At 42.1% G+C, this 22,918-nt stretch overlaps 2 protein-coding genes across 4 annotated transcripts in view; both read right to left on the bottom strand.

Moving 5' to 3' along the window:
- The window catches only part of bckdk (branched chain ketoacid dehydrogenase kinase), a 31,608-nt gene extending 21,612 nt beyond the window's left edge, over window positions 1-9,996 (bottom strand). Inside the window, exons 1-3 of the mRNA XM_021617920.2 lie at window positions 9,585-9,996; window positions 7,376-7,444; window positions 2,555-2,665 (exon numbers count right to left, since the gene is read on the bottom strand). Coding sequence (XP_021473595.1) covers window positions 2,555-2,665; window positions 7,376-7,444; window positions 9,585-9,827 — 423 coding nt within the window. The 5' untranslated portion in view covers window positions 9,828-9,996. The remainder of the gene's footprint in view (window positions 1-2,554; window positions 2,666-7,375; window positions 7,445-9,584) is intronic.
- Window positions 9,997-11,006: 1,010 nt separating this feature from the next.
- On the bottom strand, window positions 11,007-22,668 carry lrwd1 (leucine-rich repeats and WD repeat domain containing 1). 3 transcript variants are annotated; one of them, XM_021617919.2, is made up of 16 exons: window positions 22,519-22,668; window positions 21,064-21,150; window positions 20,563-20,797; window positions 20,201-20,320; window positions 19,879-20,025; window positions 19,657-19,731; window positions 19,038-19,418; window positions 18,706-18,838; window positions 17,706-17,812; window positions 17,314-17,524; window positions 15,808-15,880; window positions 15,476-15,616; window positions 15,269-15,369; window positions 14,824-14,979; window positions 14,440-14,546; window positions 11,007-11,878 (listed from the first exon to the last, which is right to left on the bottom strand). In XM_021617919.2, the coding sequence occupies exons 2-16, from the start codon at window positions 21,141-21,143 to the stop codon at window positions 11,726-11,728; spliced, it is 2,220 nt and encodes a 739-aa protein (XP_021473594.1). In that variant the 5' UTR covers window positions 21,144-21,150; window positions 22,519-22,668; the 3' UTR covers window positions 11,007-11,725. The 3 variants fall into 3 exon arrangements, with proteins under 3 accessions (XP_021473594.1, XP_036845874.1, XP_021473592.1); XM_036989979.1 differs by lacking the exon at window positions 22,519-22,668 and adding an exon at window positions 22,441-22,459; XM_021617917.2 differs by lacking the exon at window positions 22,519-22,668 and adding an exon at window positions 21,626-22,349.
- Between the last annotated feature and the right edge of the window lie 250 nt (window positions 22,669-22,918).

Below are 22,918 nucleotides of genomic sequence, written 5' to 3'. Positions count from 1 at the left end.
CATCAAACAAGTAGCAGTAGTTTAAAGGATAGTAACAAAAACTGTGGTGCACATTAGTGTTACAACTGTAAATAAACTCAGAAAAAAAAAGAAACAGCCCTTTTTCAGGACCCTGTCTTCCAAAGATAATTCGTAAAAATCAAAATAACTTCAAAGATCTTCATTGTAAAAGGGTTTAAACACTGTTTCCCATGCTTGTTCAATGAACCATAAACAATTAATGAACATGCACCTGTGGAATGGTCGTTAAGACACTAACAGCTTACAGACAGTAGGCAATTAAGGTCACAGTTATGAAAACTTAGGACACTAAAGAAGCCTTTCTACTGACTTTGAAAAACACCAAAAGAAAGATGCCCAGGATCCCTGCTCATCTGCGTGAACGTGCCTTAGGCATGCTGCAAGGAGGCATGAGGACTGCAGATGTGGCCAGGGAAATAAATTGTAATGTCGGTACTGTGAGACACCTAAGACAGCGCTACAGGGAGACAGGACAGACAGCTTATCATTCTCACAGTGGCAGACCACGTTTAACACCTGCACATGATCGGTACAGCCGAACATCACACCTACGGGACAGGTACAGGATGGCAACAACAACTGCCCGAGTTACACCAGGAACGCACAATCCCTCCATCTGTGCTCAGACTGTCCGCAATAGGCTGGACTGAGGGCCAGTAGGAGTGTTGTAAGGCAGGTCCTCACCAGACATCACCAGCAACAGCGTTGCCTATGGGCACAAACCCACCGTCGCTGGACCAGACAAGAGTGGCAAAAAGTGCTCTTCACTGACGAGTTGCGGTTTTGTCTCACCAGGGGTGATGGTCGGATTCGCGTTTATTTTTGAAGGAATGAGCGTTACACCGAGGCCTGTACTCTGGAGCAGGATCGATTTGGAGGTGGAGGGTCTGTCATGGTCTGGGGCGGTGTGTCACAGCATCATCGGACTGAGCTTGTTGTCATTGCAGGCAATCTCGTCGCTGTGCGTTACAGGGAAGACATCCTGACATGACCCTCCAGCGTGACAATGCCACCAGCCATACTGCTCGTTCTGTGCGTGATTTCCTGCAAGACAGGAATGTCAGTGTTCTGCCATGGCCAGTGAAGAGCCCGGATCTCAATCCCATCAAGCACGTCTGGGAACTGTGGGATCGTAGGGTGAGAGCTAGGGCCATTCCCCCCAAGAAATGTCTGGGAATTTGCAGGTACCAATGTGGAAGAGTGGGGTAACATCTCACAGCAAGAACTGGCAAATCTGGTGCAGTCCATGAGGAGGAGATGCACTGCAGTACTTAATGCAGCTGGTGGACACACCAGATACTGACTGTTACTTTTGATTCAGGGACACATTATTACATTTCTGTTAGTCACATGTCTGTGAAACTTGTTAAGTTTGTCTCAGTTGTTGAATCTTATGTTCATACAAATATTTACACATGTTAAGTTTGCTGAAAATAAACAGTTGACAGTGAGAGGATGTTTCTTTATTTGCTGAGTTAGAAAATTAAGTTTATCGCATCAATTCTATCAATTTATTGAGATATGGATTTTTGTACACGTCTCCCAGCTCTAGTGTTTTGTAACAAGTGCATTCTCAATGAATGACTGTCAAAAGTCAGTCTACACCGAGTATACCAAACATTAGGGACACCTTCCTAATATTGAGTTGCACCCCCTTTGCCCTCAGAACAGCCTCAATGTGTCAGGCATGGCCTCGACAAGGTGTCGAATGCATTCCAAAGGAGTGGTGGCCCATGTTGACGCCAATGCTTCCCACAGTTGTGTCAAGTTGGCTGGATGTCCTTTGGGTGTTGGACCATTCTTGATACACATGGTAAACTTGAGCGTGAAAAAAACAGCAGTGTTGCAGTTCTTGACACTCAAACCAGTGTTTTCAAAGGCACTTCAATCTTTTGTCTTGCCAATTCACACTGCATGGCACACACATAAATCCATGTCTCAACTGTCTCAATTTGCTCAAGGCTTAAAAATCATTCTTAAACCTTTCTCCTCCCCTTCATCTACACTGATTGAGTGGATTTAACAAGTGACATCAATGAGGGATCACCTGGGTTTTTTACATTTTACCTTTATTTAACTAGGCAAGTCAGTTAAGAACAAATTCTTATTTTCAATGACAGCCTAGGAACAGTGGGTTAACTGCCTTGTTCAGGGGCAGAATGAAAGATTTGTACCTTGTCAGCTCGGGGATTTGAACTTGCAACCTTTGGTTACTACTCTAACACTAACCACTAGGCTACGCTGCCAGGTTCACCTGGTCAGTCTCATGGAAAGTGAAGTTCTATTTTTAATGTGTGGTATACTCAGTGTATTTTGATCGGCACATTGGCACTGACTCAATGCTGTTTCTGGCGCCCTCCTGTCCCATACATGTCCAATGATTGGAATGAGGCTTGTCCTGAAAGTTTGGCAAATCGCAAAGGAGCGTTACTACACCAGAAAGGTAAACCAGACATGTTGACAAAGAGAGAAGCACCTCAACATCAAGAGGGAGAAAGGGAGAGAAAAAATAAATAAAACAGAAGGAACTCACAACTTGCAGGATGGTGGGGTTGCAGCCAATGATGAAGGGCAGGCTGCGGAAGCCCTTGATACGGTGAGCAATCCGTACAGGCAACTCCTTGTGCAAGTACTTGGCACTGCTCTACAGACACAGGATGATAGGGTGAGACACATACACAACGTGGACAATACAGTGCAAGGCAAAGTGATCTCAATGACTAGGCTAATAAAGGAATCGCCTTAAATTTTGAACTTCACTACCAGTCAAACCGGTTTTACACCAGAGAAAAATCAGACATCTTCAGATATGACTCAGGTTATTTAGAGTAGTATAGTCTTATCTAGAGGTTGACCGAATAATCGGAATGGGCGTTTAATTAGGACCAATTTCAAGTTTTCCTAACTATGGTAATCGGCATTTTTGGATGCCGATTATGACCAATTATATTGCACTCCAAGAGGAAACTGCGTTGCAGGCTGACCATCTGTTACTCGAGTGCAAGCAGCAAGAAGTCATGGTAAATTACCAGCTAGCACTAAACATATATTTTTTTTTAAACAATCTTAACAATCACTAGTTAACTATACATGGTTGATATTACTAGCTTGTTGTGCGTTGCATATAATCAATGCGGTGCAATATTTAGACTTAGGGTTGCCCCCAGTTAGATAAAATACGAACGGTTCCATATTTCACTGAAAGAATAAACGTTTTGTTTTCGAAATTATAGTTTCCGGATTTGACCATATAAATGACCCAAGGCTGGTATTTCTGTGTGTTATTATGTTATAATTAAGTCTATGATTAGATATAGCAGTCTGAGCGGCGGTATGCAGCAGCAGGCTCGTAAGCATTCATTCAAACTACACTTTCCTCCATTTGCCAGCAGCACAGCGCTGTTTATGACTTCAAGCCTATCAACTCCCGAGATTAGTCTGGCAATACTAAAGTGCCGATAAGAACATCCAATAGTCAAAAGGTATATGAAATACAAATGGTGGAGAGAGAAATCGTTTTATAATTCCTATGACCTAAAACTTCTTACCTGGGAATATTGAAGACTCATGTTAAAAGGAACCACCAGCTTTCATATGTTCTCATGTTCTTAGAAAGGAACTTAAACGTTAGCTTTTTTTACATGGCACATATTACACTTTTCCTTTCTTCTCCAACACTGTTTTGCATTATTTAAACTAAATTGAACATATTTCATAATTTATTTGGGACTAAATTGATTTTATTTATGTATTATATTAATTTAAAATAAGTGTTCATTGAGTATTGTTGTAATTGTCATTACACACACACACACAGTGGGGCAAAAAAGTATTTAGTCAGCCACCAATTGTGCAAGTTCTCCCACTTAAAAAGATGAGGCCTGTAATTTTCATCATAGGTACACTTCAACTATGACAGACAAAATGAGGGAAAAAAAATCCAGAAAATCACATTGTAGGATTTTTAATGAATTTATTTGTAAATTATGGTGGAAAATAAGTATTTGGTCACCTACAAACAAGCAAGATTTCTGGCTCTCACAGACCTGTAACTTCTTCTTTAAGAGGCTCCTCTCCTCCACTCGTTACCTGTATTAATGGCACCTGTTTGAACTTGTTATCAGTATAAAAGACACCTATCCACAACATCAAACAGTCACACTCCAAACTCCACTATGGCCAAGACCAAAGAGCTGTCAAAGGACACCAGAAACACAATTGTAGACCTGCACCAGGCTGGGAAGACTGAATCTGCAATAGGTAAGCAGCTTGGTTTGAAGAAATCAACTGTGGGAGCAATTATTAGGAAATGGAAGACATGCAAGACCACTGATAATCTCCCTCGATCTGGGGCTCCACGCAAGATCTCACGCCGTGGGGTCAAAATGATCACAAGAACGGTGAGCAAAAATACCAGAACCATACGGGGGGACCTAGTGAATGACCTGCAGAGAGCTGGGACCAAAGTAACAAAGCCTACCATCAGTAACACACTACGCCGCTAGGGACTCAAATCCTGCAGTGCCAGACGTGTCCCCCTGCTTAAGCCAGTACATGTCCAGGCCCGTCTGAAGTTAGCTAGAGAGCATTTGGATGATCCAGAAGAAGATTCTCCAAATGTCATTTGGTCAAATGAAAACAAAATATAACTTTTTGGTAAAAACTAAACTCGTCGTGTTTGGAGGACAAAGAATGCTGAGTTGCATCCAAAGAACACCATACCTACTGTGAAGCATGGGGGTGGAAACATCATGCTTTGGGGCTGTTTTTCTGCAAAGGGACCAGGACAACTGATCTGTGTAAAGGAAAGAATGAATGGGGCCATGTATCGTGAGATTGAGTGAAAACCTCCTTCCATCAGCAAGGGCATTGAAGATGAAACGTGGCTGGGTCTTTCAGCATGACAATGATCCCAAACACACCGCCCGGGCAACGAAGGAGTGGCTTGGTAAGAAGAATTTCAAGGTCCTGGAGTGGCCTAGCCAGTCTCCAGATCTCAACCCCATAGAAAATCTTTGGAGGGAGTTGAAAGTCTGTGTTGCCCAGCAACAGCCCCAAAACACCACTGCTCTAGAGGAGATCTGCATGGAGGAATGGGCCAAAATACCAGCAACAGTGTGTGAAAGTCTTCACCTCTGTCATTGCCAACAAAGGGTATATAACAAAGTATTGAGAGAAACTTTTGTTATTGACCAAATACTTATTTTCCACCATAATTTGCAAATAAATTCATAAAAAATCCTATAAATGTGATTTTCTGGAGTTTTTTTCTCTCATTTAGTCTGTCATAGTTGAAGTGTACCTATGATAAACAATTACAGGCCTCTCTTTTTAAGTGGGAGAACTTGCACAATTGGTGGCTGACTAAATACGTTTTTGCCCCACTGTACATGCATACATACAGTGGAGAGAAGAAGTATTTGATAAACTGCCGATTTTGCAGGTTTTCCTACTTACAAAGCATGTAGAGGTCTGTAATTTTTATCATAGGTACACTTCAACTGTGAGAGACAATCTAAAAATAAAAATAAAATCCAGAAAATCACATGGTATGATTTTTATGTAATTAATTAGCATTTTATTGCATGACAATTATTTGATACATCAGAAAAGCAGAACTTAATATTTGGTACAGAAACCTTTGTTTGCAATTACAGAGATCATACGTTTCCTGTAGTTCTTGACCAGGTTTGCACACACTGCAGCAGGGATTTTGGCCCACTCCTCCATATAGACCCTCTCCAGATCCTTCAGGTTTCGGGGCTGTCGCTGGGCAATAAGGACTTTCAGCTCCCTACAAAGATTTTCTATTGGGTTCAGGTCTGGAGACTGGCTAGGCCACTCCAGGACCTTGAGATGCTTCTTACGGAGCCACTCCTTAGTTGCCCTGGCTGTGTGTTTCGGGTCGTTGTCATGCTGGAAGACCCAGCCACGACCCATCTTCAATGCTCTTACTGAGGGAAGAAGGTTGTTGGCCAAGATCTTGCGATACATGGCCCCATCCATCTTCCCCTCAATACGGTGCAGTCGTCCTGTCCCCTTTGCAGAAAAGCATCCCAAAGAATGATGTTTCCACCTCCATGCTTCAAGGTTGGCATGGTGTTGTACTCATCCTTCTTCCTCCAAACACAGCAAGTGGAGTTTAGACCAAAAAGCTCTATTTTTGTCTCATCAGACCACATGACCTTCTCCCATTCCTCCTCTGGATCATCCAGATGGTCATTGGCAAACTTCAGACGGGCCTGGACATGCGCTGGCTTCAGCAGGGGGGACCTTGCATGCGCTGCAGGATTTTCATCCATGATGGCGTAGTGTGTTACTAATGGTTTTCTTTGAGACTGTGGTCCCAGCTCTCTTCAGGTGTAGTTCTGGGCTGATCCCCCACCTTCCTCATGATAATTGGTGCCCCACGAGGTGAGATCTTGCATGGAGCCCCAGACCGAGGGTGATTGACCGTCATCTTGAACTTCTTCCATTTTCTAATAATTGTACCAACAGTTGCCTTCTCACCAAGCTGCTTGCCTATTGTCCTGTAGCCCATCCCAGCCTTGTGCAGGTCTACAATTTTATCCCTGATGTCCTTACACAGCTCTCTGGTCTTGGCCGTTGTGGAAAGGTTGGGGTCTGTTTGAGTGTGTGGACAGGTGTCTTTTATACAGGTAACGAGTTCAAACAGGTGCAGTTAATACAGGTAATGAGTGCAGAACAGGAGGGCTTCTTAAAGAAAAACTAACATGTCTGTGAGAGCCAGAATTCTTACTGGTTGGTAGGTGATCAAATACTTATGTCATGCAATAAAATGCAAATTAATTACTTAAAAATCATACAACGTGATTTTCTGGATTTTTGTTTTAGATTCCATCTTTCACATTTGAAGTGTACCTATGATAGAAATGACAGACCTCTACATGCTTTGTAAGTAGGAAAACCTGCAAAATCGGCAGTGTATCAAATACTTGTTCTCCCCACTGTATATAAATAAAATACATTTTAAACAATTTAAAAACGTCCGATTAATCGGCATCAGCTTTTTTGGTCCTCCAATAATTGGTATCGACGTTAAAAAAATCATAATCGCTCGACCTTTAGTCTTATCAAATGATATTTCCAGTGATAGAGAGCTACACGGAAACCTTCTCGCAAGATGACATTCGTAAAGCAGCATACGATAAAAAGACAGATGTCGGACAAATTGTTTACTCTATAGACCACTTTAAAGTGTGTATAAAGATATCACTTATCAAGTAACCTTCAAGGCAGTCATCAATCACGAAGACAAAGCATGTATTAGGCCTAATATGATGAGAAATAACCATAAAATATGCTACAATGACTGGACAGAGTGGTCAGTTACCAGGATGTGGTGTCCATCTGGAGATTTCCCAGCGTAGAGCAAGGTGGCTGGTGTAAGTCTGACTGAGGCCTGCGGAGAGAGGAGAAAAACAGTTTAAGAAATCCACTTAACCAGGCCTACAATATTAGTGGACACAAGCAGACAACTCTGTTGTGATTTCATTAGATACGGATACCGGACACAATAACCCAATCTCCCAAGAACAATGAGTTTACCCAACAACATATTTTCTACCTTTGGCATATGGGTGGGGGTGAGATGGGCTATTGTTTAAAATACTGTTTGAAGAGGCAGAGTTTCAGATGTTTTCAGAAGATGGGCAGGGACTTTGCTGTCCTAGCTTCAGGGGCAAGTTGGTTCCACCATTGGGGTGCCAGGACAGAGAATAGCTTGGACTGGGCTGAGCGGGAGATGCCCTCCCATAGGGGTGGGAGGGCCAAGAAACATGAGGTATGGCAGAACGGAGTGCTCGGGTTGGGTTTGATCATTGCCTGATGGTAGGGACGGGCAGTTCCTCTTACTGTTCCATAGGTGAGCACCATGGTCTTGTAGTGGATGTGAGCTTCAACTGTAACTGATTGCAGTGTGTTACTGAGAGAGAGAGAGAAACCCTTACCAAGTCACCTTCAGTATGATGGTAATCACAACTAATTACATCTAGGTTTTATTTTTTTCAATTCTGAACAACATTTTTAATCACACATTAGGAATGTGACCAAAATAGCTTTTTACCACCTGAGAAGCATTGCCAAGGTGCGGCCGTTTCTCTCAGGCTGATAGAGAGACGCATCCATGCTTTTATTACTACTGTAATGCTCTCCTGTCTGGTATACCCAACAAAGCCATTGTTCAACTCCAAAACATACAGAATCCTGCAGCACGGGTACTGACCAAGACAAGGCAGAGATCAAACATTATGCCGTTTTTAAAGGTCTCTGCACTGGCTGCCTGTGAGTTTCAGAATTAATTGTAATATTCTTCTATTGGTCTTAAATCAATTCACAATTGTGCACTGCAATACATGTACCCAGTAGGTCACTCAGGTCCTTTTAACTATCAGCCTCTGGAATAGCCAGCCAGAGAACCTGAGGGGGGGCAGAAACGATAGATATATATATACAAAAAAAGAGACCTTAAAACGCAATCTTTTTATCTTTGCTCAAATTCAGTTTGTCCCATTCTTTTGTTTTTTATCTTATGTTTGTTGTGTAGTAAATATGCGGTTCTCTTCTCATAGTTAAAATTTTTTTAATGTAAAGCACATACCAATGTACGTCTGAAATGTGCTGCGCATATATATACATACATACATATATATATATATATATATCTGTAGCATGACATTGGCTTATGCTACTTCTATCCTTTGAGGAGGTAGTGTCACTGGTTTAAAAATGGTTTTAAAAATGTGGGCCCTGGGCAGCTGGTGCCAAATAATGTCTGGGACATGAATTACATAAGGATTTGTAATTGTTAGCACAATGGTTTCACTATTTGAGTTAATGAAGGCCCTGCACATGTCCCACTACCTAGTCAAATAGGAATGAAAACTATATAGGTTGCTAGCTGCAGTCACACACAAATACAGCAGCCACATGACCATGTTATTGATTTTCTCAGTCGTTTCATGATCTGGTGAATGATAAGCTGAAATATAAAATGATCTGGTAAACTCTTGAAAAAGTAGGGTACTACCAGTTCCCCTCTCGTTTACTAGTCCTATCATATAATTTAGTGTCCGCATTACTGACTAATTTCTGTCTAGGTTAATTTACTGACCTTGGATTGACCCTTGTGTCTATAGCCGTGTTGTTCACTCCCACTAATCACAAACGATACTAGCTAGGTAGTTAAATTAACAAATCTATATTTTAATAATACCTAAATTAGGCTATAAAGCGAGCAAGTCTGGCACTTTTGCTGTTATTTCACATGGTGGTAGTTACAGTTGCTTGCTACTATAGCTAGCAGAATATTTACCCCAAGGCAATGCACGAGTGTATACATACGTTACAAACATTCTTACCAACGATTCTAGCTAACCATACATGTTCTCAACAGCTACTGTAGCTAGCTGGTTACAGCGGTTCCCTTTACTACGCTGGTTAACTGCGCTAGCTAACGTCATTTAGCTAGCTCCTAAAGCCAGTGCTGCGGCTTAGTACTGCATGGGCAACAATGGCAAGTTTGGTTTACAGAATTTCCTTACCTTTTCTGCCGAGACATCGATTGCAGACTGGTTGTAAAACGACGTAACGGTTTTGGACCTCTCTCGTGCCAGTTCTGTATATCCCTGTATTGAAGATGTAGAACGAAATCTTTCGTTGTCTGTCGAGGTGGGGGTGATTGTTTTCGTGATGGGGGCAAGCAAAAGCCTTCTCACCCTCGGGGTCGTGATAGTACCACCACAGCCCAGCATCTCAAACGCAGTACCTGTCACTCTGCGACGCATTTTGAAAATCAATTAACAAGGACAGAGTCCCGTTCTGAGATTGTTTAAAATATTTACTGTCTCAACAGGCCATTATATTAGGCCACCCTTGCACAAAGACACGCTTACAGCCTCATGAAGAGTACAGAATGGTCTTTATATGAAGAGATTGACCAGCCTGCAACAGTGTTTGTCAGAAGACGTGTTGGTTTAACCAATCGCAGAGACGAGAGGCGGGAATAGGGTATTTCCACTCCCACAATTTACTGGTAACGTTACTGAGGAGGCAGGAAGAGCACACAATGTTCTTTTCCATGTCAATGGATGTTTATAAAACAGGTTTATATATATATATATATACACACACACACAGAATTTATTTGGCATAGTCCAATACAATGCAAAGGATTATGCTAAATAAGTTAGTCACCAGTTGAGCAAAATAAAGAAAAATAAAATAAGAGCCGCTACTTTGTTTCTCTCCATGTAATTAGTGTACCATGATATACATTGAATGAGGTCAAAATGTTAAGCACATTTCACCACAAGGGGAAATGTGCTTAAAAGGAATTGCTCAAGCACCAGTGAACACATTTAGGTTTCCCCCTCGAATAGATACACTGAAATTACAAAAGTGTTGGCCTATGTATGCATACCAAGAATGGAGTTACAAGTGGGAAGATGGTTTTTACCACATACAAATAGGAACATTTGAATTGACGGCCTTCCAACTGGTAATTACTTGTGGGAAACTCATCTATCATCTCTGAGCTCCGACATGCTGAACTCTGATGTCACATATGAAGGAAAATACCTCATAACAGCATTTCCAGCAGTTAAATGTAATAAAACATGTATAAAAAGCAATCTATTCATGTTTTTTTGAAAACTATAATTTATTTGCGAGCACAATAGCTGTACTTTTAGTTCATGGTTGCCTCAGCTTGTTTTTTTTTTTTTTTGTAACTATTTCTCAACAAGTTCCAAGCATGTGAATGCATCCAATTTCACAAATGGCAATTACCACCTTCCCACTTGGTTATCAACGCAGCATTATGCTGGTTTTCACAGTCAGCTCAATTCTGATCTTGTGCCAAATTATTAGCAAAATATCTGATCTTATTGGTAAAAACTCCAATTAGTGGCAAAAGATCAGAATTGGGCTGCCTGTATAGCCGCATACAAAAACACACCACACAATTGAAATTTAGGACATCAATCCCATTTAATGTGGCAGATGTTCTTAATGTAAATCATATCCACCAACACTCAAAAAGGCCATAAAAATCTGCATGTACAATCATGCATTGTGGTTGAAACACTTCAAACATCATTTTGATCATATGTTTCCATGTCAGTGGATAAAGTGATATTGTATGTATAATTTGGGGAAAGAAAATGTTTACAAAAAACAAACAAAAAATCACATTAGACATAATCTAACTGAATAGTAAAAGTACAATTAGTACAGTTGTAAAAATAAAAAGGTAAAAATGCAAATACATCCAATCTGTACAGGCATCACACATGAATTTCAGTATATGTATATTCTTATTCATATTCAGTAAAATTAAATATATTGTTCTTATCTTGCCATGAGGCAATCTCTGCATCAAAATAGACTACATCTAATAGATGCTGGCGAGGAGGGGAGTTAAAATTAGGGCTGGTACGTTTAAGCCGAGTGGTAAGGTGAGAAGTCAATAGTAGAGAGTGAGGTCAAACAAAAACCAGAAAGGGGCCAAGTCCAAGCCAAAGCAAATTCCCAATAGCATTGAATAAATTCCTTTCCTTACTGAACATCACTGCCTTGAAAGGGCAGTCTTGATAGGTTGAAGTGATACCAGTAAAACCTACCCAGTATTTACACCCATCAGTGAACATGGGAAAATTAACCCGGGAGAAGTTATGTTTGGTCCTCAGGAAGACTCCGTTCTTATCCACACCACTGCCATGTTCTTGTCGCTGAGGGCCACCAGGTATCTGAGCTCAGGGTCCATGGCCACACTGTTGATAGGGGGACCTTCCACTGGGCCCTGTCCATTCCTCACAGGTAACGGCCATGCCAGGATCTGCAAAGCCCCAAACTGCTTTAGTAGGTAATCTAATTACATGGAAAACATTCAATGACGCCCAGAATATGATTTCAGTGAGAAATTATGACATAAGACTGACCGGTTGTAGACTAGAGGGAAAGATGAAGGGTGCCATAGCAGAGCCTGTCAATTGCCCACCATGAGTGGATCAGGGTTTCCGTTAGGAAAATATGGCACCAGACATTTGCCCGGCAGCATTTTAAATTTACCACACATTTGTGAAATTTACCAGACCCATATGCATTGGGTGCGTAACCTGATTAGGGCATCCACCCAGCACGGTTAAAAATATATGGCAAATAGAAGATTTGTGTCCGTAAAATGTATACAGTATGTATAAGCTGGAAGTAGAAGCCGAAGTGTTGTTGTTCATTAGTTTATTCCAATTATGGGAGGGGTGGTAGGGTTAGTAGAACAATAATAAAAGGAAGATATATATTTTTAAAGATATGTATATATACAGTACCAATCAAAAGTTTGGACACACCCACTCATTCAAGGGTTTTTCTTTATTTTTACTATTTTCTACATTGTAGAATAACAGTGAATACATCAAAACTATGAAATAACACAGGGAATCATGTAGTAACCAAAAAAAGTGTTAAACAAATTAACATATATTTGAGATTCTTCAAAGTAGCCACCCTTTCCTTGACGATAGCTTTGCACACTCTTGGCATTCTCTCAACTAGTTTCATGAGGTGGAATGCATTTCAATTAACACACCTGCCTTGTTAAAAGTTATTTGTGGAATTTCTTTCCTTCTTAATGCGTTTGAGCCAATCCGTTTTGTTGTGACAAGGTAGGGGGGTATATAGAAGATAGCCCTATTTGGTAAAATACCAAGTCCATATTATGGCAAGAATAGCTCAAATAAGCAAAGTTTGCACTTAGTGGGACTATCAATTGTTTTTCAGGACAGGACACCTCCAGGCTGTGTAAGGGCTATTTGACCAAGGAGAGTAATGGAGTGCTGCATCAGATGACCTGGCCTCCACAATCACCCAACCTCAACCCAATTGAGATGGTTTGGGATGAGTTGAACCACAGAGTGAAGGAAAAGCAACCAACAAGTGCTCAGCATTTGTTGGAACTCCTTCAAGACTGTTGGAAAAGCATTCCTAATGAAGCTGGTTGAGAGAATGCCAAGAGTGCGCAAAGCTGTCACGGCAAAGGGTGGTTACTTTGAAGAATCTCAAACATATATATTTTGATTTGTTTAACACTTTTTGGGTACTACATGATTCCATATGTTACTTCATAGTTTTGATGTTTTCACATTTATTCTACAATGTAGAAAGTAGAAAAAATAAAGAAACCCTTGAATGAGTAGGTGCGTCCAAACTTTTGACTGGTACTGTATATACAACACATATATGGGGGATAGAAAATGATGCAGACAATTACATTGATGGAAGCTACAATCAATCTGCAATATTAAAGCTGATCTACCACCCCAAAAAATCAAAGACATAAAAATAAAAAGGTTTGTGCCTTTGTCTACTAGACAATGAAAGAAAGTTGATAAAACAATTGCCTCCACAGATTAGGTCTGATTTTGGCTAGGCTATTTTGAAGCAAGGAAAGACATGCCTCATAATATCTATTGAAACCTTCAGGTTTTAAACAATTAAGTATGTTTTCAAAATGCATATTGCCTCCACAATTAAGTATGTTTTCAAAATGCATATTGCCTCCACAATTAAGTATGTTTTCAAAATGCATATTGCCTCCATCTTATTGCAAGGTGGTGTGTGACAAGCTGGTGAAGCCTGCTTTCCGTTGCCTATGCATTTGGTATTTGAGATGCTGTAGCATCAGCTCTCGCACCGACTAAGACATTTTCTGCTCAAAGGCTCTCTGTATGTTGTATACGAGATAAATAATATACATAATGAATATACTGTACACACGTGACAATTTAATTTCACGAAATTGTGCGAATTAACATACAGACCGATAAGCATGACCAGTCAAAAAAATGTCCATCGACTGGTATTTCCACAAATGAATAGGCTAAAAAGCATTATTATTTCGCAAAGGGATTTTTTCTTCTTTTCCCGGACAATTGACTGGTTAGCAGAAACCCTGGAGTGCCTCAATATTTGGTTCAATATGGCACAAGTTACATGGTGACGATCTTTCCCATTCATTTAAGATTGAGACATGTAGCTGGATCTACACAACAGATGGCTAGGACATGGATAATTACCTTGAGTAACATGTACCCCCGCACAATGATTCAGTACCGGTACCCCTTGTATATAGCCTCGGTATTGTTATTTTGCGTTACTAAATAAACTAAAGGAAAAGTAAATATTTTCTTAACTATATCATGAACTGCATTGTTGGTTAAAGGCTTTTAAGTAAGCATTACACGGTAAGGTTTACTATACCTGTTATATTCGTAGCTTGCGACCAATAAACATTGATTTGATTCATCTCAACAGGAGACCACATTTAAGGTCTGAAAACTTCTGACAAATGTTATTTTGGAGTAAACTATCATTTTAATAAGTCGTTTCAATAATAAGTACCTCTGTGGCAGGAATTGCTTTGCCACTCCTAAAGTTGGCCTTGAGGTCTGTTACATGGTACGTCCACAGTCTCCCTCTTTCGTCACCACACACCACATAGCCTTTACCTAGGGAAGAAGAACATACGCTCTCATTCACATTAAACTGTTTTATACAATAATGGTTTTGATGAAAACAATTTTACTATCTTCTTTCTTAGTCAACGGTTGTGGGGGTAATCCCTTCAATCGTGCCTTCATGTCTGTATTAGAATTTTAAGGCTATGGGTTCGATCAATGCCATTTACACATTATGGTCTTGACTGAAAAAGTTGCACGCTGGAACATGCTATGACATGCTGTGTTATGACATGTTGCTGTGTTGTTGTGACATGCTGTGACTCACTGGGGCAGGTGTTGAGGGACAGGTAGGGGATGTCCGTGCTGGACCACTGCAGCTCCATCAGGATCACAGCACATACCTCCTTCTTCTTGGGCCGCTGGGCTTGCGTGTCATTCCAGCTCCACAGGTAGATCGAGCCCTGCATGTGGCTCTTAGAGGCTGAGAGGGATAGAAAACATGTGGACAAAGTGAGGAGGAGGGAAGGGAAAAAGGGAAAGGAGAGACGTGGAGGGAAACGAGAAGGGGGGGGGATGACTTCCAGGGTTAGCGCTTGTAAATGAACAGGCTCATGCTAGATTTATTTGAATTACATCAAACCCAATATCCCCTTCTAGGGATCTATAAAGTTGATTGAATTCCAGTCAAGTCAAATAAAATCTGCCTAAGTCATAAAAGACAATCTAATAACAGGGTCAGTGTCAGATCAAAACAGGAGCAGTTGACTCACCGACGACATCGTTTGTGAGGAATCCCAAGCCATCAATGGTGTGGTAGTCATGGTCCGTGTCCTTCTCATACACAGGGAATGTGATCTCCATCTCCTCAGACCTGTAGAGGGAAAAGAAGACCGTGAGTTGAAGCTTAGGCAGCAGTCCAACTTTCAATGTCTCTCCACGCAGGCACACACAGACAAAGACAAACTACGGATCCTCACCTTTTCTTGGGGTCTTTGTTGAGCTGGATGTTGTAGCTGTGCAGCCCCTTCTCACAGGCAGCGATGAGGTGTGTGTCTGGGGTGGCAGGGGGTAGGCAGAAGTGCAGGGGTGTGGAGGTGGTCTCCAACACCAACAGCCGACTGTTGGGCCATAAAATGTGTTAACACCAGGGCAGAGACATCAGACATCAAAAACTCTGAGCATAATGACACGGACAAGTGTCCACTTCCTTACCATTGTTATACATTTCGGCTTAATACCTGCAAACCAAATTAATTTGCCCACAATATCAACAAAAAACTAATATAAAGCACTGTCAGAGTGGACTCACGTGACTTTGAAATTGTAGTAGCTGTCCACTCCGCCAATGTCCCACAATAATATATTTTTATCGTACGACCCAGCTGGGGGAAAAAAAGAGAAAGTTTGAACGAGGGAGCATACATACAACATATCACATTACATCACACTCATTTAGCATATGGATCTCATTTGGACTTCAGGTCCAGAGTAAAGTGCCACCTCAGCACGTGCAGTTTGGCGCCTTGTGACCCTTCTATTGGAGTATGGAACCCACAACCATGATGTTATGCTCCAACCAACTAAGCTTATGAGACAACAAAATAAAATACACTGAACAAAAACAACATGTAAAGTGTTGGTCCCATGTTTCATGAGCTGAAATAAAAGATCCCAGAAATGTTCGATACGCACAAAAAGCGTATTTCTCTCAGATTTGTTTACATCCTTGTTGCGAAGCATTTATCCTTTGCCAAATTAATCCAGCCACCTGATAGGTGTGGCATGTCAAGAAAAATATTAAACAGCATGGTCATTACACAGGTGCACCTTGTGCGGGGGACAATAAAAGGTAACTCTAAAATGTGCAGTTGTGTCACACAACGCAATGCCACAGATGTCTCAAGTTTGAGGGAGCGTGCAATTGGCATGCTGACTGCTGGAATATCCACCACAGCTGTTAACAAAGAATTTAATGTTCTTTACATTACCATAAGCTGCCTCCAACTATGTTTCATAGTCCAACCGGCCTCACAACCGCAGACCACGTGTAACAACGCCAGCCCAGGACCTCCACATCCGGTTACTTCAACTGTGGGATTGTCTGAGACCACCCAGAAACCGTCTCAGGGAAGCTCATCTACATGCTAGTCATCCTCACCAGGATCTTGACCTGACTGCAGTTTCACTTCAAAACAGACTTCAGTGGGCAAATGCTGACTTTCAATTGCCACTGGCACGCTGGAGAAGTGCTCTTCACGGATGAATCCTGGTTTCAACTGTACCGGGCAGACGGCAGACAGTGTATGGCACTGTGCTGTTTGCTGATGTCAACGTTGTAAACAGAGTGAGGTTATGATCCAGGCAGGCATAAGATACGGACAACGAACACAATTGAATTTTATCGATCCTGAGGCCCATTAACGTGCCATTAATCCGCTGCTATCAGCTAGTGTTTCAGCATGATAATGCACGCCCCATGTCACAAGGATCTGTACACAATTCCTGGAAGCTAAACATTTCCAGGTCCAGGTTGTGAAGGAGATGTGTCGCACTGCATGAGGAAAATGGTGGTCACACCAGATACTGACCGGTTTTCTGATCCACGCCCTTACCCTTTTTTTTTATGGTATCTGTGATCAACAGATGCACATCTGTATTCCCAGTCATGTGACATCAAAGATTAGGGCTTAATGAATTTATTTCAATTAACTGATTTCCTTATATGAACTGTAACTCAATCAAATCTTTGAAATTGTTGCATGTTGAGTTTATATTTTTGATCAGTGTAGAAGATAAACAGGAAGTGGCCACTCACTGAAGAGCAAGTTGCCCTGGCGGGGACTGAAGCAGAGGATGGAGAGGGCTTTGCGGCTGGCTCTGAACTCTCCGTACGCCATGTTGGCTCTGGGGTGAAGCAGTTTCACCAAGCCTCGCTTCCCCCCTGCCGCCAAGATACTGCAGGGCCGCATGCCAACGTTGCCCTTCCGTGACATCAGCACAGTTGACCATGCCAGAGAGAAGAACTCCTGATGGGTGGAATCATAAATTAACATTTTAATCCCCATTAATTCACCATTTATTTTGTTTTCTAACATGGAATGTAATGTGCATGATAAACAAGAACATGGTGGGATAAAGTATGATGTTTTCTACCAAGCTAAATTGCCCTATCAGGAAAAACGGTACATGCACAGAAGCAGGACTGACCTCACCAGGGACCTTATACTTCTTCATAACCAGTCCCGTCTCACAGTCGATCAGGCACACAGACTCTCCTCCACACGTTGCCACAATACGAGTCGCACCATTCACACCTACAACATGACCGGGAGAAGAACACAGGGTTTGCTAGAGCAGATTATTTTTAACACCGTTTCTGTGGAGCTTATCATGATTGCATGTTACTCCAATTTATACTCTCAATTTGCTTATAACCACCCCCCTCCAAAACACATTCAGACAGTCGTGAAGAGGGCATGACAAAGCCTATTCCCCCTCAGGAGACTGAAAAGATTTGGCATGGGTCCTGAGATCCTCAAAAGGATATTATACAACTGCACCATCGAGAGCATCTTGACTTGTTGCATCACTGCCTGGTATGGCAACTGCTCGGCCTCCAACCTCAAGGCACTACAGAGGGTAGTGCGTACGCCCAGTACATCACTGGGGCCAAGCTTCCTGCCTTCCAGGACCTCTATACCAGGCGGTGTCAGAGGAAGGCCCTAAAAATTGTCAAAGACTCCAGTCACCCTAGTCATAGACTGTTCTTTCTGCTGCCACACAGGAAGCGGTACCGAAGCGCCAAGTCTAGGTCCAAAATGTTTCTTAACAGCTTCTACCCCCAAGCCATAAGACTCCTGAACAGCTAATCAAATGGCTACCCAGACAATTTGGCTAGTCACTTTAATAACTCCACCTATATGTACATATTATTACCTAAATTACCTCAACTAACCGGTGCCCCCACACATTGACTCTGTACAGGTACCTCCTGTATATAGTCTCGCTTGTTATTTTACTGCGGATGTTTAATTATTTGTTACTTTTAATTTCTATCTTATCCATTTTCCCTTGCTTCTTAAAGCATTGTTGGTTAAGGGCTTGTAAGTAAGCATTTCACTGTAAGGTCTACTACACCTGTTGTATTCGGCACATGGGAAAATAAAATGTGATTTGAGACCCCATTGAAGGACAGGACAGTACTCACCTCCATTGTAGTCTAGCGGGGGCTGGAAGGAACAGGCCCACAGCTGGGTGCTAAAGTCATCAGGGCTGTCCTGTTTACTGTGACACTGCAGGACGTGAAGAGGCTGCAGACTCACTGGCTCCTGTGATGAATGCTAGAGGAGATGGAGGAGAGGATAAGGGGGGTAGGGTGGGGGATGTATTAATGTGTGAGTTCCTGTGTTAATCAATGAAAAGCTAATGGACACATGATGAGCAACCATCAAGTCTCCAGCTAAAGTCACACCGTATTTTTATTGAGCGTAGTACTAGTATGTGCTATACCAAAAACAAACCAGGACTAGAAAATCATACCTGAGACTTGGTGCAGATTACTTTCCCAGGCGTCTCGTTGACCTCTGTGGACCGCTGTTGCTTGGCAGACTTGCGAGTCCGTTTGGCCAGTGGCATGTCTCCTTTGGACTGATGTTGCTTCTCTCTCAGGCCGTTCCTGGGGGTCACCGGGAGTTTGGACTGGCCGCTAATGGGGGTGGCTGGGATCTGATCTGCCTTATGGGTCCTTGGTGTGGTGCTGATGGGCCGCTCTGCCTTATGAGGGATGCTTTGCAGACGGCTTGACCTGTGTGGGCTGTCCTCGGCTTGAACACTCACTCTGGCTATTTTCTGAGGGTTTAGGGTTACGTCGCATTTGACAGCCGAGGCGGAACGCTTCCTCTTGGCTGGGAAAGGAAAATTCTGAAAACACGGGGAAAATCTATCTTATCATAAAGGAAAGGTACACAATTAATCTAAAAGTTTTGTAAAAGATTTGTCCATAAACTTGATCTATTTACCATCTATTACAAATATTTATGATCCAAACACAGCATTTGGAACATTACCTGCTTAAATAATAACAACCCTTTGAACATAAACTCTATGAAAATAATTCAGAGCAGGATGCTCTGTATAGTAATGAGTATTGAATCCTTACACAGTTCTCCTTTGTATCAGCAGGCTCCTCTGGCTCGGTCAAAGAGCGAAGGTGCTCTTTAGCTATCATCTCCACCTAGAAGCCAGTGATACAATGTCAGAAACCTAAACAGCAATGTCAGAAACCAGTGAGAGAATATACATGGTTCCAGTTGTACTCCGATAAAATAAAATAATTGTCCTTATAAGGAAAAGAGAAATGTAATAAGCAGTTGAAACCTACCCTCCATTTTGTGTAGTCGGTCAGAGAGCTGGGGCCATATTTCACCTTATGACACACCGCATTGACAAAATCCCTCTCCACAATGGCTAGATTCTCTGCTGTTCGGTGGTCAGGGAGTGAAAAGCTGGTCTCCCACAGCGCTAACACCTAGAAACCAAAGAATTCAACAGAATTGGTCACTACTTTGTAGCAAATTATGCATAACAGTGCTTGTTTGATGAAAGACACAAACGGTTATTAGGTAATGACTATTTTTATCAGTTCATTTTTAAGCAGGTAAATGGCAAACTATAGGAATTAATTTGAACACAGTGGCTCATACCCTCTTCCTGAGGTTCTCACTGTTGGCATAGCGTATGTGGTTGGCTGTATCGCTTATATCCTTCCCATTGTAAAACCTCAACTTGGGCAGGAGGATTATCAGCTTGTAGTTGTCATTGATCTGCGAGACACAAGCATTAGCAATGCGTTCCAATGGGCCGTCATTGTTAGTAAAATGGAGATATATGAGAATGACTGACAAATAGCATACTGAAAGGGTGACAGAAATGACATAATTGGTAAACCAGAAGGTAAACAAAGAAAGAGCTTGAGAGTTACAACTCTATGAGAGAAAAACATCATGCAATAACAATGAATGAAGGCAGAATTAAAGGAGAAACAAACAGAGCAGTGGATTCTCACAGTGATGTAGAGGTTGTCCTCCATCCTCAGATCCTCCAGGGTGGTCAGTGTGTCCAGAGTGGTGACATCTTCCATCTCATTGTTGGTCAGGTCCAGAGAGCGTAGGGAGGGCAGGACTAGCCCGGAAGGCATCTCCTGAAGTCTGTTCCCAGACAGGTCCAACTGTTCCAGACAGCGAAGGCGAGAAAGCAGGGGGACAGGCAGGTCACTGCTCTTCAGACCGAGCTTGGAGAGACTTTATGGGGAAGCACTGGGTCAGTACTAGCAACACCAGATAAAATGGTAAAATAGACATGCTTGGCCTACATCATTTCTCTAACAAGGTATTCAAGTAGTTCTGCTCTTCCTCAAAAACTGTTCCCATAGGATTGAGACAAAATACATATCCATTAAAACAGACTTAACATGGTCTTCAGACATACATTATGCTGTGACAAAGCCATTCTCCACTCCTAGTTTGATAACATTCCCAAGTCTACAGAGGAACCAGCCTTTACTTACTTTAGTGTCTTTACTTGTTCCAGTTTGGTGTTTTTTGGAGTGCATTTCTCCAGCAGTAGTTTCTCTGTTATTTTCCCCATGTCTAGTCTGTACAAGCAAAGAGTAAAAGTAAGCAGTGTTCAGCTAGTTTGGTCATATATATACAGTATGTATGGTCGCAGACAGCTAGGGGCGAGACTATCATCTGCAGTAGGCGATCGAAACTTGAATGTGAGAAAACCTACAATGAATAGAACGATCACGTGGAAGTTCGAGCAACATAGATTTGCATCACTGTTTGATGTCTGTACTTTGCAAAGACAATTAGGCGTGATAAAATTGACAAAGGTCGCGCATCCATTAACTCTTGATTAAGTGTTTCTTTTGTTACAACTAACTCGTGTGAAACTTGTTACAATACTATCGAAAACGATAGCTGCCAGTATTTACGGTCGTGCTACGTTGCCACTCAAGCTCATTGATATTCAAATAATGTCAGGAATTGCGGTTGTAACTATAATTATGACTAAAGCAGTTAATTAAACTAGATTACTTATATTTAGTAGTATTAAACTATACGTACCAGAGCACAGTAGAACCTCTGTAACTTTCCCTCGAAATAATTGACAAGCCAGTCATATGGGCTTTCATCAACTTTCCATCCGGTAAGAGCCAGAGAGCCGCCATATTGAGTGTGGCAAAGTATATTTAAAAAAACGATTAAGAACCTTTTTAAACATGACCCTTGCCATTTGTGGTTTCATGATGGGTGAAAACGGTGAGAGTAACCAGAAATGGTCTTGTAATACTTGTTTGTGTTTCTGCTGGCCAGAGGGAGAAGGCGCTCCGCGTTAAACAAATGGGGGCAATAAATGTGAATTGTTTTGCTCTCAAGAAAAGGGCCCCATTGAAAGGAGTGATTACTGGGGTAGCGGTAAATGTAAAAGTTGACCAACTAAAGGGGAAGATTCCCGGTGTTTGTGATGCTCGTTGTTTGGTGCAACGCAGACAGGGTGGCATGGGTGGTGAAACAGAGTCATTGTCTGTTCTTTTGAGTTTTGATGTTGAGTCTTTGAACCGACAAAGTGATTCAAAGTGAGTCTTTGCAAGACAAAGTTAGAATATATAAGTTATCATGTACGAGCTTTTGTGCCAAATACATTACGTTGTTAAATGTGTCAAGCTAATGGGCATGTGATAGCAGTGTATAGGAGGGAGGTTCCTAGGTGTGCAGAAGCGCATAAGACAAAGGAATGTGTAGCATTGGGGAAAGTAGTGGTATGTGTTAATTTTAGGGGTGCCCATGGGGTTGGGGATCAGAAATGTCCCGTGCGAGAGAGGCAGGTTGAGGTTTCCAGGGTTAGAGTAGTGCAGAAGTCTAGTTAGCCTGCTAGTTACCTAGAGCTACTTGGAACCCTACTAATTCCACGACTGGTCTTATCAACGTCACCGCACGAAGAGGCAAAACAGACTCACCCCCATCGCGACGTCCCCCAAAGGCTAACTGTCTAGCCCCTGCTATCTGCTTGCTTGCTAACCCGGTCTGCTAACTTGCCTGCCCGGTCTGCTAACTGCTAGCCCTTGCTAACTGCTTGCCTGCTAACTCGGTCTGCTAACTGCTTGCTAACCCGACCTGCTAACTGCTAGCTTGACCCGGTCTACTAACTGCTAGCTTGACCCGGTCTACTAACTGCTAGCTTGACCCGGTCTACTAACTGCTAGCTTGACCCGGTCTACTAACTGCTAGCTGCCGGCCTGCTAACTGCTAGCTTACCTGCCCGGCCTACTAACTGTTATCTTGTTAGCCTGCTAACTGTCTGAATCGCCATGTCCCAGCCAGCCCAACCACTCACTGGACCCATATGTTCACTTGGCT

Source organism: Oncorhynchus mykiss, chromosome 10, assembly GCF_013265735.2.
Source record: "Oncorhynchus mykiss isolate Arlee chromosome 10, USDA_OmykA_1.1, whole genome shotgun sequence".
Taxonomy (NCBI): domain Eukaryota; kingdom Metazoa; phylum Chordata; class Actinopteri; order Salmoniformes; family Salmonidae; genus Oncorhynchus; species Oncorhynchus mykiss.
The sequence above is the reverse complement of the archived record's forward strand: the minus strand, read 5'-3'. Positions and strand labels throughout refer to the sequence as shown.